A 16,255-nucleotide genomic window follows, 5' to 3' on the forward strand; every position below is an offset into this window, starting at 1 on the left:
AAAGTGAAGTATATTTTCAAGCTAAAATGAAATTCCATCATAATAAGGAAAACAAAAATTAAGATAAGAAGCATCTTGGCTTTACTGCACACCAACAGATTGGCAGCTCGTGAAAAATCCCTAATCAGAAAGCAACACATTATGACTACATAAACACTGTACACACAGTGAAGAGACATGTTTCATTCTCAAGAGAAGCACGAATCAAGCAGTGCTTTCAGTACTCAGCTGCTTTCAGAAATAGTGAAGTGCTAGACCATAGACAGAACTGGTCAACAGACTGTGGCATTTCAGCTGATCACATCACCATGTCAAGTAATACACAAGTGAAAGAACACCATGTTAAGTAATACACCAGTGAAAGAACCCTGTGTAATTTAGGGCTTAATTTTATAATCAGGTAACAATGACCTCCACGTTACATGGAGTCTCCACACACTTAATTCTGAATGAAGATTAACTGCAGAGTACCCAGATTAGAAATCTTAAGGGTGGAGCTTTTATTCCGGCTCAGTTTCACAGCTGTATTTTGCTATATAAAACGCTGTCAGAAATGAGTGATTGCCTGTCCACCAGGAATTTCAAAAGGTCAATATCATTTTAAGTTACAAATGAAAGATATGCAACTTTAGTTCACAGCAAAGAAAACGAGCTTCCTGTAGTTCAGGAACAACACCAACTTTGACCTTTTATTACCATGCAGTATATCAAGACATCCATATTAGTAAATAACAAGCAACTTAAAAGTTGCTCTACCTCACTTCCCAGTTTTGTAGGCTTTCACTGATCTTTACATGTGTCATAGCAGGCATATGATTTTAATTCATATGGCTGCTATTTAACATCAGCCTTTAAATCTACTGGATTTATACTTACAATACCATGGAATTCTGCAACTTTGCTGAATAGATCAGGACGTTGCTTCTGAATGGCTAAATAAAATGGATTTTTCAAGATATCTTCATCATACATTGCCATATAGACTTCAGATATTCCAAGGAGATTTTCTAAAATATACATGAAGAATGGTTAGCATGTCATACATAGTATCTGTTAAAACATACTATTTATGAATACCTAGAGGGCTGTTCAATTTCCCTTGTTTAAAAGCAAAAAGGAGGTTCAGGTCTCAAGCAAACAGTCAATGGCATGCTTAACTAATAAGACACTCAGAAGTTATTCAGATATATTATTTTCCATGAATATGCATTTCCAATTACATAGTTATCCTCATAGTATCTCCTTGAGCCTTCCAATTGTTGGAGTCTAACAATGCATGATATGGTTGCACTAAACTTGAAAGAATTTAGGATTACATTGCTACCATTTTGATAGAGAAGCTAACTTGCACTGTCAAGATCTAAAACAAGCCAAGAGACACAAACTAACATCTTCTTTACAGGAGACTCTACTGCATCACAGGACATCGATGCTTTTGTAGCACACTCATGTAAGTCTTAAGACTCACCTGTGTAAGGATTACTAACTTACATACCTCAGTGAGACACCCAGATAGTTTAACAGGAACTCCTGTGTAAGGCAATCCTCAACTTTCCAGGGAAAGTTATAGGAGAGAGGTACACCGAGAAGGTATAAATATCCATGTCATAATTAAAATGCCACAGTTAAATGCATCATCTGTGGTAATCTCTGCTCACACAGAAAAATTTTTGAATGGTCTGAGATAGGGCTGATGCACAACATTTGGCAAAACAGAGAGCAAAAAAGCAACTGCAAACAGAAAACTCAACTTGTAAGCCCTGGAAAAGCTATCACTAGGTATGTCACAGGGAAAAGATGATCTCTAGACCCTCGACTGCTTGCTTCCTCAGAATTAATCCAAGACACAACAGAAGGAAAAACCCAAATAGGTACCTCCTGGAATAACTAATTATTTTATTCAGAATAATTGAAATTAACAGGCTTACAAGTGTTTAAGTAATTCTTTTGTTCCGTGTCTTTCCCCCTTATCCAGCTTCCCTTAGGAATCAACATGAGTTGCATATCCTCATGCAATTTTTGCTGTACACCGCAGGAAAGGGTGAGAACAGCAGGACTTTGAGCAAGCCATCCTTACACAATCAGTACCCTCTTGTTTTCCTAAATGTAGAATTACACTTAGCACATTATTTACTCAGTGCGAGCTCCTTACACTTGTTCTGTAGTATTTTAATATCTTACTACTTAATGCTGTACTGGTGCTAAAAAATGCCTTTCTCTGTAGATCATGGAAGAGACGTGAAACCACTGTACAGCAGTTTAAGAGTGGAATAACATACACCCAACTTCCACAGATTTTTAGATAGCCTTTGAGTTTCAGCTATACCATTAACTGATCTACAGTCTGTTAACTGATCTACTCTCCGCTCCCTCCTTATAACTAGGCACAAGGAGAACTCTGTAAGGGAGCTAAACACAAAATGATCAGTTAAAGTTACAAGCAATTTCCACTATGAGGTGGTCACCAGTTACAACTTGGGCAACCTTACCCTGAACCACTCAAGTTTGGCAGAGGCAGATAACTGCCTCAAGCAGAGTACTTCTCTCAAGTTCCAGATAAAATGGTTCATCCACTTACAAGATTTCTTTTTGGCTGTGAACTGAGAGAGGGCAGAGTTAGATATTAGGAGGAAATTCTTTCCTGTGAGGGCAGTGAGGCGCTGGCACAGGTTGGCCTTAGAAGCTGTGGCTGCCCCATCCCTGGCAGTGTTCAAGGGCAGGTTGGGTGGGGCTTGGAGCGACCTGCTCTAGTGGAAGATGTCCCTGACCATGGCAGGGGGTTGGAACTGGATGAGCTCTAAGGCCCCTTCCAACCCAAACCAATCTGTGATTCTATGATCTGCCCTACCGCAGTGCTCAAGCAGACAGCATGATCACCAATAATTCCACAGCTGATGACTGCTATAAACATTTCCTGGCAGGCAGCTGCAATCCAAGTTCAAGCTGTGAGCCTCCTCAGCCTGTGGTGGGGGATAGGAGAAAAGTCAACACCAGCCCAGGGGCACATCTGCTGGAAGAACAGGTTTCTCAGTTATTCCTAGAACATCGGGGCTAAGACAGACCTTAGTAAGCAGGATTATTTAGCTACAAATAAAAATGCCTGCTGAACAGCTGGCTAGGCAGCAATTCCAAGTAAAATCTTAAATGACTGCAGCTTACAGTCTAAACATGAATCAGTGATGATTTATACATAATAAGTACTCTACATACACACATGTGCAGCCTGCAAGAGTCTGACACAGCAAGACTTACTTTGGAGTCCTACATCCTTTTCTGTGTGCTACACTTCAGAGGAAATGAACTGAGCAAGGAGAATCAGAAGTGAGAAAGGCAAGAAAGCCCTAGAAGCAGGATCCAAACTTGAAATGCACTGATATTGTTCACACTGAAGAAACTGCATGAAACAGGTCAGATTTTTTTCCCCAAGCACTTAGTGAAGGGTTGAAGATTTTTCTATATCTGTAGAAGAAAAAGGCCTTAGCTGAAGAAAACAGGAACACCTTTCAAAAGGGAACATAAAAAACACATTTTAGATTGCTTAGCAGGGCTATCAAGTCTCTCATGTTATAAATAAGAACCTGTTAAACAAATCTCTACTAGAGGATATAATAGACTCCTAGTAAAGCTAGGAGGCTAGTTTATATGGTCTCTTAAGGCATTTTCCAAAACAAGCGGTTTTTATTGTAGCTGTCCCATTGAGGCATCATCATCTGCCTTTTTCTTTGGTGAATTCATGTTCAGCATCTGGTCAAGCAGTAGATGAGACTGTCACTTCAAGAGAAAGATGGAGAAGGTATCAGCGTACTGTGTACTGTGTCAAGGAAAAGAGCACATTGACACAAGACACATTGAAACAATAATCAAGCATCATACTGCAGAGACAACCTCAGTGCACAAGTGCTTCCAATTGCTGTTACTGTACTACTCTCAGTTTAACAAAGGTAAGTCCAGGAAGTTCTTCCTTAATAGAAAGGGAAAGAAAATAACATATTCCACAAAAAAAAAAATCCTCATCTGGAAACCCATAGCTGACCATCAGAAAGAAATAAACAACTGATAAGCTTTGTCCAGAAAGGAATTAAAAACATTTCATTCACTGGCAAAACAGGTAGAGATATTTACGGGACAAGGAGAGCTCCCAGAGAAAACCTCAGCTTATGAAGCTTACTGTCTATACAACTGATGTAGCTCTAAAATCATTACCTGTGCCTGGAAAAACAAATAAACAAACAAACAACAAAAAACAACAAAAAAACCAAACCCACACAAGCAATTACAGTACATTAAGAATCATTTCAGTTGACAGATCATGACAGAAAGAGCTTGAAATTGTCATATTCAGTTCCTAGTTCATGAGTTGCATACCATGAATAACTAGTTTAAAATACTTAGTAACACCCGTGTAGATGATTTTATTACAGAACTACTAACAGGGTTGAATCACACTTGAGAGCACTGTATTCAAACACTGAATTCTGGCATTTTTCCTACTCTAATGCAACTAAGATGCCATCGACATGCTGTACCCCAATAAGGAAACTAAAACTTCTAGTTCACCTACCTCTAGCAGAAGCAGATTGCAAACTTTTAACAGTTCACCACATCCATGCTCCTATACAGCAGGAAGTCACCACCACTAGCCGAATTAGTACTATTTTGAGAATCATAGTTCTGCATATCCTTCCCTTTTCTCTCCCAGCCTTGCATCTGCTCAGCACAACATTAGCTGTTAGCTACCCTGTCTGATTAAAATGTGGGTATGAAAAAGAAAGGGTAGAATACTTATTAACTGAAACAGTTACCATATTTGCTTGGACAACCTTCACCTGTCCACAGCATTCTTCAGAGAGTCAGAAATGTGGATGTATAAGCCACCCACAATTCAAGCAATTACAGAAAAAAAAAAAAAGGAATTTATATTAAACTTAAATAGATTAAGTCTACAGAGTATAGAGTACATTTGAGATTCCCCAAATTTTGGCTTAGCCATTTTTGAGATTAAGTCAATTTCTACCCCAAGCATTAAATGCATCTGAAAACAACGGCTAATGCATTGCTGTAATTCTAGGAACACATTACAATACTCCATAGAGAGTTTGCTGGCAGAACACAACATCCAATTTCAACCTAATTTAACCAGGGGGAGGGGGGAGGGTAAGAGCACCAGGGAATAGACTTACTCTTCTAGCTGCACCTCAGACAGCTTTAGACTTACTAACACTAAGAAAGCAGGAAATGTACAAAGCCTTATATACATTACCAGAACTGTTTAATGCTCAACAGAAAAAACACTAAAAATTGTCATAAGCCACATTTGCTATGATGTTTATTAAATTCTAGCATGCTGAGCTGTAAAGCAATACACAAGTACTAGAGTCACATAAAATGTTTAAATGAAATCACTTAAGTGTGTGACTTCATGCCTGTGAACACAGAAATAGCTGAAATTGATGGAAAAACAGAAGCTAGCTGATCAGATAATCTAATAAGCATTATGTTACTGCTTAAAAAAACTACAATCATAACCTTAAAACAGACAAATCACTTCTAGATTAAGAGCAGAGTGATAATTCTAATGATACTAGTGGTAACAAGGAACAGCTGAAGATAAAAACATACCATGGGATCTAGGCACATCACTGTTCTCTACAAAACACTGGAAATGAAGTCTTAAGACCTTTACTACTGAAAACAATGAGTAGGACTTAACTATGACAATTTATTGTTATTGATGGAGTGTTCCTCTAGAGATAGCCAAGTGAGGTATCTTTCACAGACCTATTAGGTTTCAGTTCCTTTTAAGAAGCATTTTGAAATTTAGACAAACAGACATTAAAGCAATGATGTCATCACATTTGCATTGCTAGTTGGCAGTTACATCATGTCCACATTCAAGTCATTCAACTATTTACTCAGTTCTTAGGCACATAGTCTTCTGAATGTCCTGCTAAACAACTACTAAAGAACTAACAAAATATACTGCAGAGAAGATGCCTTTCATAACAGCATTAGGGATTCTAATATACAAACATCTACATACAAAATTCTAATACACAAACACTTAATATTCAGTGTTGGACAGTGTAAGATTCTGTTTTCACCAAGGCATTTTAATAATACTTTGGCAGAACAAAGACAGTAATACAGCTACGGAAGTTGGTAAAAATTGTTAGCCTGGCTCAGTAACCTGAAATCTTCCCAGGAGAGCATGTTAGGCTATTACACTGGAATGCTAACATCAGGTATGTCAGTGTCCTCTCCACATAGGTCCAGCTACAAAGAAGCAGAATGCCATTTCTCCAGATCCATTAGCAGGTCATGCTCAAGAAACAAACTCACCGAATTTTACTTGCATAACAACACTGTGAAGTTCCACTCCTCCTTAGTTTCTCACAACAAAGCCAATTTCATCTTAGCTTGCACATTTTACAAAAGTAAACAACTAAGGCTTAGTAAACCTGTAATTCAAATACCACCTGCTGAAATGCTCAAAATCATGAGAAAAATCAGAGCAAGCAGCAACTCGACAACAGTAATGGTAGATTTAGCTCAGAGTAGCAGACATATGATAAAATTTGCATGTGTATTTATCACATTAGCAAACTGCAGAGCTCTGCAGAAGAAGAGGAAGCAATTGTTCCCCAGTTGTAGTTAACTTGAAAGCACTTCTGAAAAACAAATAAATTTTTTCTTTCTTTTTAAGAGCATCACTTTTTAACAAAAACAGCCAAAGCTAAGCATAATCTTAAAGCACTCTGCAAAAAGGAATTTAACCGTGTAATTTAACTAGTCTCAGCCCAAATAAAAATCTAGTTGTTACTTCAGCCACTGCTTTACCTGCACAATTATTCTTCATTTACTCTACTTCTGGGCACAGGTTACAACCCTCAAACCAGCACTCACCTCAAAACAAAAACAAAAGAACCCCTCACTGTTTCTGAGCACACAAGAACCTTTACTCACTCCCTAAAGGATGAACACTGAGCACTATATGAAAAACGGTCAAGATGTTCCAGTGCACCCTGTTCACTGCAAGAGAGCAAAGGAGGAAACCATCTATTCCTACCCCTTTCAGATTGAGCTTGTATCGATTTCTGTGAGACTGAATTATGTCAGAGCAACACCTCTGAATTATCAGATTACAGAGCATTGAATCTGCAATCAGCCTAAGGCTTTCCAGCAAGCAGAGAAAAGCTAAGTTTTATGATCCCAAAACATCAGTCTGACAGCAATATAACAGGGTCTGGAAAGGGTCAGCAGCATTCCAGGAAGATGCTCATTTCTCCCAGCCCCTCCCCTTCAGGCACATATTTCTTCCAGTGAAGGGTTAAGAGATGGCACAGGATCTCATAATTTTGGTTTTGTCTCTGGGCAACATCCCCCAAGCCCTTTTTAGACCTAGCAAGTCCAGCCCTCCTACCACTGCTCCCACCCTTCTCAGACAATGACCCCCAGGGACTTTACAGCACCTACCAGCAACAGGGGAGTACAGGCAGATCGGTTTGTATCAAGTCCTCATACAGCTTTTTTGTTATGACCCCTCACCACCACCTCGTAAGCTCCAAAACCAAGCCCATTCTTAAGAAGTAGTAAGACGTTTCAGATCTTGTACTTTTTAGAATGAGGATGGTAGAATATCAAAACAGGTTGCTCAGAGAGGTGGTAGACGCTCTACCCCTGGAAACATCCAAGGCCTGGATGTAGTTCTGGGCAACCTGATCTAGTTGAACATGTCCCTGCTCATTGCAGGGGTGTTAGACTAGATGACCTTTGAAGGTCTCTTCCAACCAAAACTGTTCTATGATTCTATTGTAACAGTGTATTAGCACCACAGTTTGCTGTGGATGCATTTTTATCTCAGATGTGACAGTAAAGAACATACTATCTTGACTCTCCAGTCACCTGTTTCTTTCCTCCACAGAAATTACACTTTGAGTGCCTCACTCGCCAACAGGCAAGCTTCCCACTTTTATCCAGTCACTTCCATTGATTTTTTTGAGATAATCTTGTCTGTAGCCAAGTATTAGGAACAAGCTGCATTCTCCTCTTCACAACAGAGACTAGATCCCAAATTCTCACAGCTTTAGAAATCCACTGGAATAGCTGGATTTCTTTGCATTCTTTTACTTACCGCTTTTAAAGCTCCATTAAATTCTGAGATAAGGAATCCTGAGCTAATCACAAGCAAGCCCTGGAACTGAGTGCAGAGTGCTGGTCAGTGAACCACAAACAGTTACAAGGAACATTTACAGTAAAACATTAACAAAGTTCCCAGGACAGCTGCTCAAACAAGGATGTTTCCTCCAAATATTAGTAAGCTGTATTTAAGGCCACCTGCTCAGGCTTGAAGAGGTGTCAGCACAAGTACTTCTTTGGATGGGGAGGAAAACTAAGGAGCTGAAATACAAGGATTAAAAATATTTTACGTAAGCCAGTTATTCTGATTCTTAGCTACTGAGGCAAGACAGCAGTGTAATTCCCCAGCCTGTGTATTGAGGGTGCTGTGGGTCTGAACACAGTACTGCCAAGACATGGGTCACAGCAGGTACCACCATTTCTTGACTACAGAGCTAGACAACCCCTGCTCACAGCAAACCACATAAGGTTGGTATCAGTTCCAAGACTAGCAGCAAGTCTGTAAAGAAACCAGTATGTGGGGTCAGACCCAGCATAGGCCACCCACAGAAATACAGGGGAACTGAAGCCAGCAACCCTGAACCTTAGTGCAGATTGTCCTTAGACCAGACAACTGGACAGGAATTTAGTCCATTCTCTGTATACCTGAATAGGACAACCAAGTCCATGCAGGCCAGCTCTAAGACTTACAGTAAGATAAACATCAGATCATTACTAAAATATCTAGAAAAGAGAAACAGTGTAAAATTACACTAGTTCCCTCCTCTAGGGAGCAGAGCAAGGGTAAGGAAAGCTGAAACACAATTCAGCAGGTAAGTTCTTCTAACTAGCAAAATAAATTATTTTAACCACCACTACTGTTTTGAGGCTATATAATGCACCATACACCAGCCTCAGATAATTAAAAGCTTTCTGGCAGTAAATACCCTCACACAGACATAGCAGTCTAACAGTCTTCCATTATATAAATTAAGATTCGTCCCATGGATCAAGCCACTTTATTAGCAAAATGCTTAGCAGAAAGCAAGTCACAGAATAGTTATTGGAGGAAGTTATACAGAGTTATCTGGGTGAGGGAAGGGCTCAAAGTCATGTTTCATTTTCACTGTACCCCATCCTTATTTTCCCCACTCATTTCACAGTGGCTTCAAGCTTTCCCAGGCTACAGCATTCCACAGACTGAATTCTTATAGAAGCTTCCTCCAGAAGTAAGCCACCAGGCAAGGCTCATCAACCACTTAAACAAAACAGACTTGTATTCACTTAAAATTCTATTTACAAGTCTATTAAAGATATAGGATTTAAGAAGTAGTGACATTCAAGAACCATCACAATACTTTGCAAACATTTTTAAGGGTACTGAAATAGGAAGACTATGATCATTAACATCAATTGCAAGAAAGTCTTTCCACAGAACCAGGAAACACATCTCTCCCTACTCATCATGCTAACACCCCAATTTATTTTTAAGGAGTTTTACACTCCATCCTAACTTCCCAATACAACATTTCAGTTAGCTGGCATTATCTTTGAAGGCAGTATAAAGATCTGGATTTCAGAACACCATGTCTGTCTGACAAATATAACTGATTTTTAAGCATTTCCACAATCTGCCTGAATTGTATAATTGCATGCAGCTGAACTTAATTTAGAACTAATCTAAATAACAGCCTTTCTTCCCACATGACGCACCTAAAGATGTATTTAGGTATTATCTGATATAGATTACAACTGCTGCCACCCTCAGATTTAAGTAGTCACATGTTCCTGAAACAACACTCCCCCCTTTTCAGCCACTTTCAGAGAAGCAGTTTCAAGATTCTGATGTGCAACAATGAAAAGTAATTTTAGTGATATGTGGCAGACTAAACACAGCTACTGTAGTACACACATAAATATGCATCATTTAGTTTGCAATAAGCTTAACACTTAAGTCACACAGGACTCCAGATTCAAACCCAGAGCTAATCCTTTTTCCACCTGACAATGATTAAGCAATTATAAGACTTTACTTACGATGAGGTCAAAATCTTCTGTGTTTCTTTATTCCTATAAGGAAACAGACATTACTGGTTCATATCTAGGCTTCCAACACACAAATTAGGAGAGCTACTCAGTTTACTCTGTAGTAACTTGGCAATCTACAGAAGTTTCTTCCACAGGTGGCAACTTGCAGCAGAAGCTACTCATGGCTTAGAATTAGGGCTAAAATTAAGGCAGAACAACAAAAAAAAACAGTCAGTGGAGTCCAGGCTACTAAGATCCAAAAGGAACATAGTTTAGAAGACTGTACAGGCTAGGCTCAGCACCAGAAACGCAGTCTGCCTGAACTCTGTTCTTCACAGCAAGTTACCTTGCTCATAGCACACACAGCACTACAATGGTGGCATGATAAGGGAGTCATGCTTCCCCTTCTCATCACAGCATGTCTTCATATTTTTTTCAAGCTACTTTAGTATCAGAAAAACACAAACATCAATGCATATGCAGCAGCATATGTTTTGTCAAGCAAGTTCTCTTTCCAGAACTCCACACTGGCAAAGATGCCTCATGTGCTGGAGACAACACAGCTTAGTTTATTCTGTAGCATTCAACACCATCAATTCTGGTCTTCTAGACAGCTCAGATGTACATATAAGCATGGCCTACTATCCACCACTAACCATAATATCGTGCTTCAGCACACTCACAAGACTTGTCTACGAGGCATCCTTTGGGTCAGCAAGGAACCGGTGTGTTTCCTACACTGCGATGTTCAATTGCTAACTGCAGGCACTCTCAGTGCGCACCAGCCCTTCCCAAACACCCCGTTACAGAGGGAGGATGCGGTGAGCTCTCTCCCAGCGCTGCGCTATGGGGTCTAGTCGGAACCCGACCGCACTGACCCCGCGTACCCAACCTGGCGTTACGTGAAGGGCAACACTACACACAGCACTTTCTGGTGGAGGAACGAGACAGAAGGCGGCTGCCGACGAGACCGCAGGTACCGCCCTGTGCCGCCAGGCCAAAGAGCCAGCAAAAGCCGAACACCGCCGCCCCGCCCCGCCGCTCCGTCCCGGGCGCAGGCCGCGGCAGAGCCCCTGCCCCAGCACGGCGGGCAGGCCGCAGCCGAGCCTGCCTGTCACGGAGGGGCGGAGAGGCACCCACGAGACCTCCCTGGGGCCTGGCGGCAGCTTCCTAGAGCAGGTCCCGTAACCGGCGCCGCAGGAAGGCGTCCAGTCGCCGGACACCGAGCCGGGGCGTCCGAGAAGGGAGCCCTACTTACACCGACAACATCGCCTCCCTTCCTGCCCAGCCGCGGAGTGCCGCTGTTGGCCCACCTCCCCCAACCGCTCCGCGCCCCGGCCAAGCCCTACCGGAATCCAGGGCGGGTCCGGCGCGGCGACAGCGCCGCACGAAGCCAATGACCAGGCGCCGACGGGAAACAAGCGTGGAGCCTGGCAGCCGCCGCGGAATTGGAGCTTGGGGTGGGGCGGAGCCTGAGAGGCCTTATAGAGCCGGGCAGAGGCGCGCCCGCAGTAGCGAGCATTCCCCAGGTGGCAGCATGTGACCCCGCAGGCTTCTAGCTGGGGTGGGCTGAACGTGAGTGTCGGCGGCCGGGAACAGCCAGCCTTAGCCAGCCGTCGGCTGCCGCCCTCGAGAGCCTTGCTTTCTTTTGATCTGATTTTTCTCCTCCCTCCTCAGTGTTCGGCGCTTTTCAAAAAGCGGCGCCCGATCTACGGGAGTCCCGTTTCAGCGCGGTGCGGAATGATCCACCTCGCTTCCGCGGCACAGCGGCGGTAGCGGGCTGGGAGCGATGCTATCTGTCCCTCGGGGCTCCTCGCAGCCCGCCCGAGCTCCCGGAGACGTCGGAGCCGCCTGAGCAGCCGGCGAGGAAGCGAGGCGGGCGAGAGGGTGCTGAATGCAGCGCGACCTGAAGCCACTGCCTGCCATGTGTGCTGGTAGCATCCGCCTTTGGCAGCTCCCTGGTCCCGGTACCGGGTAGTCGGGCGGAGCAGAAGCAGGGCAGACCGGCGCGGAGGCACCTGCCGCCGGGATCATGGTGAAGGAAGAGTGCAAAGCGCTGCTGGACGCGCTCAACAAGGTGACCGCCTGCTACCGGCACATGGTGCTGACCATTGGCGGCACCTCGGACTCTCAGAACCTGCGCGAAGAGCTCAAGAAGACCCGGCAGAAAGCCCAGGAGCTAGCGGTGGCCAACAGAAACAAGCTCACCACGGTCCTGAAGGACAAAACCGTGAGTAAAGAAGATAAAGCTGAGTTCGAGAGGCTATGGGTGATTTTCTCCACGTGCCTAGAGATCCTGGAGATAGACATGAGGAGAGCCCTGGAGCTGGGCCACGAGTTCCCACTGAACGTCCCCAAAAAGCACCTGATCCAAACAGGCATGAGTGGGGGAACCTCTGGCGTGGCTGCCAGGGCCATGAGCGTCCAGAACATGAAATATGAGGCCGAGCACAATATAGACGTGGTGGATTTGAAAGACCTCGAAAATGAGATTAACCAGGTAGGAGAGATGATGTACGAGATGGAAATGAAGGTCAATGTCCCCCAGTGGACAGTAGAGGCTAAGCAAGACCCGGGGGCCGAACTAAAATCCACCATCAGCGTCGGCGCATCTTCTATTGGCATGATCTCCGTGGAGGAAAATAAATCCTTCTGTGATATCAGCAAGGTTCTAGCTGGGATTATTTTCTCTGCAGTGCTCATTATCGCTATTGTCCTGGCTGTGTGTGTGGTGAAACTCTCTTAGGGTGGTGTGGGGCTGACCAGAGTGACCCTGTCAGTCTCTTTCACACCTCACCTTTCATCTCAGAATGGGTCACTTGGATGAGCTGAGAATTTAAACGTAGCACTTTGAAAAACAAAGCAGAACTGCCTCTCAGTATCATAAAATGCACGCTTTGTTTCTTCTTCTTTGAAGAGATGCACATCAGCCTGCAGCATAGGATGATATCTTCATGTGTTGGACTTGTAACGGTTAACTGTGAAGTATCAGGGTATTACCACTGCTGGCTATAGCAGGGATTTGTCTGCTATTAATAGATGGCTATTCGCAGAAGCCTGTATTTTTTGTTCTTCAACAGGCTCTAGTGTTTGCTACTGGTCACTGTTTACAGTATTGGAGAGTAACATGAATTCGGAGTCTAATGCAGGTGTTTTGTAACAAAATGAATATACTAAAGGGGATTTAATCATACACACAAAATATTATTTTGGTGGAGGAAAAGGGGAAGGATGAAAACCTTGAAAAAGCATGTGAACAACCTCTATTTTGGATTTGCTAATAGTTGGAGGTGAGGGGGGGAGGAGGGAGAAAACAGCCTAAGCTGTGTTTGATACCAAACTCTGCTGAATTAGACTGGGTTGTACAAACCCCAGTGCATGGACTGGCATTGCGTACATGAATGACTAATCACTTCCCAATTTTTCCCAGGGAGAAAAATGGGAGAGTTGCGTATTCAGAAAAATCCCAGCAAGAGTTCTCATCCACATGTACCATGAGTTTGTGTTCCCCTACAGAAAGGCAACTGGTTCCAATTTTTCTTTTTGTAGAAGTTAACGGTTTGCATCTCACAATTAACTATGGAAATAGGAGCAATGAATCTGCCCACAGCAGAGGCGGTCATTTTTGAAAATAGATTTTAGAAGAAAAGAAAAAATTTAAAGCAGACCTTTCTATAATGCAGAGGGATCCTCTCTCAGGTTGGCAGGCAGGGATTGATGCCTGTTTATGGACTGTCACATTTCTGCAAGTTCTTGAATTCTTTGCAGAAAACCAGAGATAGATGAAAATGCCTCTCAGTTTCCTGCCTCACTCTTGTCTGATTAACCTGTGAAGCAGGGAGCCTGTAGGACTGGTCCAGCTTGATACATGGCAATTTTGGCAGGTAAATGTAAGAGCATCGTAAAATTTTCCAGTGCTTCCTTATGGAATTGTCTACATTTACATGTAAAGCTGAGGGGACAGACACTAATTTTGCAGACAAGCTTTATGTTTTTGTAAAAGGACCCATGTTTGATGGTGTTTCTTGTGTAACTTTATGGAAATACCTCCTGTTACTGTGAACACACACCACCCGATCAAGAAAGCATGGTTCATACTTTCTAGTGCCATAGGTGTATGAAGCACTCCATGGCCGAATACAAAGGCCCTGTAATATTGGGGATTAGTAATTTATTATTCCTCTGCAGCGATTATTATGGGCACATTATTAAACAGTAGCAACCAGACATGTTTTGTGAAGTTCTTAGACAATAGTCTTGATGCTTGTTAAATAAAATGATGTGGACAACACTCATAAACAGCTAGTATTTTTGAGTTCAGAACTAAACATACTTTGAAAAACTTCAGCAAGCACTTTATTCTTTAAAACTTAAGAGAACTGGATATGGGGAGAAAAAATGTGACAAATTTGAATCCGGTCATTTTGTACGTGAGAAAGAAAATAATAGAGAAAAGACAGTAGGTGGAGGCCTGAATTACAGCCTAGAGACTATCCTTACGCTGAAGGATATTGCAAGTTCTACCCATAAATCCAGCGTAGCTCCATTCTCATGCGAATTCAGTTTTATAAGATGACTCCACGTTCCTTTTTACTGTATTTCACTCCATGTGAAGTACATGTATTTCATTTCATAGGATGGGGTTTCTACATAATTAATCAAGGTCCTCAGATCCCTGGCAGCATTCGAACAAAATCAGGCCTGTACTTATTGGTGCTACTGCTTCAATCTGTCTAGACAAGGTGTAATTGTTGTGTGTTGATTTAAATGGGATCATCTCCTTCACAGTCATCCTGACTAAACAAATTCATGGAAAATACAGCAAAAGCTGCAGGAGAATGTACATATTTGGAGTGCCACTGCTAGTCCTTGAGGATTTGTGGGCATTTGAACTCTGTGCTCTGCTTTTATTTAGTTCAGAGGAAGGTGGTCAAGAAGTTGGACTCTGTGCTGTGCTTCTTGAAAGCTCCATGTTCCTTCTGAAATCAGATTGCTTAACCACATGTTCTGAAAACCCAAGTAATGCAAGTCTGGTTTCTGGTGGATTAGTAAATGGTAACACCTACCCAGTGTTCATTACCATATATCTTGGTGTCCTGAAGTGGGTACAGTGTTTATTCATGGTTAGTTGTGTAGAACCTTTAAGAACAAGTAATCTCATCTTCCAAAGTAAGCTTCAGCAAGTCAGTGAATTGTAAATTTTCAGTCAGTTGCAATTTTTTGAATTTGGATTTTTGGATACAGGACTCAAAGAATTCACATATGTAGCCTATAACTATGTGTCTTGCTTCATTATAAGTATGTAAACATTAGTATTTAAAGGACTGGACCTTGGAAAGATAATGTCCTTTCAAATCTTAAGTCAAAGCTGGCTGCAGATTTATTCATCATTAGTTTGTACCTAAAAATCTGTATCATCTTATCTTTAGACTATCTAAAATTAATAGATTAAGTAGAATTCTAACAGGATTGGCACTATCTAAATAGATCATGTTCCTGCCACTGATCTCCTACTCTCCTACACTAGATAACAAGTGTACGCTCCATGTGACGGAAGTCAGGCACAACAGCGCACAATGTCAAACCAAGATGAAACCACCACTGCCCAAAAGTACTGATGCTTCTTTCAAATTAAGAAATAAAGCAATGTTGTATATTTTCAGTCTTCATTTTTTCCAGCCACTGGAATACAACAGGAAGGAGACTGGAAATGCGATTTCTGTCAGCGAAAAATGGGAGGTCAAACTTAAAAATACTCTAAATAGTATAATGACATGCAAACGCTCATGCTGATCAATGAATGAGAATGTTACTGTGCTTTCGGTACAAAAGAAAATGGTAATTGCTTCATTTCAGTGTTGTTCTACTTCAGTCCTTTTGTCTTTATTCACAGGATATATGCATTAAATTTGCTGTAAACTAAAATATTCCTGAGTTGAGTTATACTGGTTTTGCCTGTGCACGGATGGTGTTTTCTACACTTTGAATAATTGAAATTTGTTAATGTCACTATTTATTTAACTTAAAGTCTGTTCTTATAAGTTACTTGTTGGCTTGCAGCAGTAATTAAAACCAAACAAAACCTGCAATATTAATACAGCTTGTCAGTAAG

The 16,255-nt window shown here is 42.0% G+C and overlaps 2 protein-coding genes across 5 annotated transcripts in view; one reads left to right on the forward strand and one right to left on the reverse strand.

The window, feature by feature from the left end:
• Positions 1-11,568, reverse strand: part of ANKRD27 (ankyrin repeat domain 27) — a 41,382-nt gene extending 29,814 nt beyond the window's left edge. For 2 of the 4 annotated variants that reach the window (XM_057400154.1, XM_057400151.1), the window contains exons 1-2: positions 1,496-1,632; positions 877-1,007 (exon numbers count right to left, since the gene is read on the reverse strand). In XM_057400154.1, the coding sequence (XP_057256137.1) occupies positions 877-978 (102 nt within the window). In that variant the 5' untranslated portion in view covers positions 979-1,007; positions 1,496-1,632. Of the gene's footprint in view, positions 1-876; positions 1,008-1,495; positions 1,633-11,401 lie in introns of those variants that run through there. The other 2 variants (XM_057400153.1, XM_057400152.1) reach the window with 2 other exon arrangements.
• Positions 11,569-11,749: 181 nt separating this feature from the next.
• On the forward strand, positions 11,750-15,995 carry RGS9BP (regulator of G protein signaling 9 binding protein). The gene has a single exon (XM_057400156.1). It carries the CDS (start codon positions 12,176-12,178, stop codon positions 12,887-12,889), a length of 714 nt encoding a protein of 237 aa, XP_057256139.1. The 5' UTR covers positions 11,750-12,175; the 3' UTR covers positions 12,890-15,995.
• The last annotated feature ends 260 nt before the right edge of the window (positions 15,996-16,255 follow it).

This window comes from Pezoporus wallicus, unplaced genomic scaffold (genome assembly GCF_028554395.1).
Source record: "Pezoporus wallicus isolate ANWC-B61680 ecotype Strahan unplaced genomic scaffold, APGP_CSIRO_Pwel_v1 contig_447, whole genome shotgun sequence".
Classification (NCBI taxonomy): Eukaryota; Metazoa; Chordata; class Aves; order Psittaciformes; family Psittacidae; genus Pezoporus; species Pezoporus wallicus.

Coding starts and splice junctions, on each gene's coding strand:
- RGS9BP (XM_057400156.1), top strand. CDS start 12,176: ATGGTGAAGGAAGAGTGCAAAGCGCTGCTGGACGCGCTCAACAAGGTG.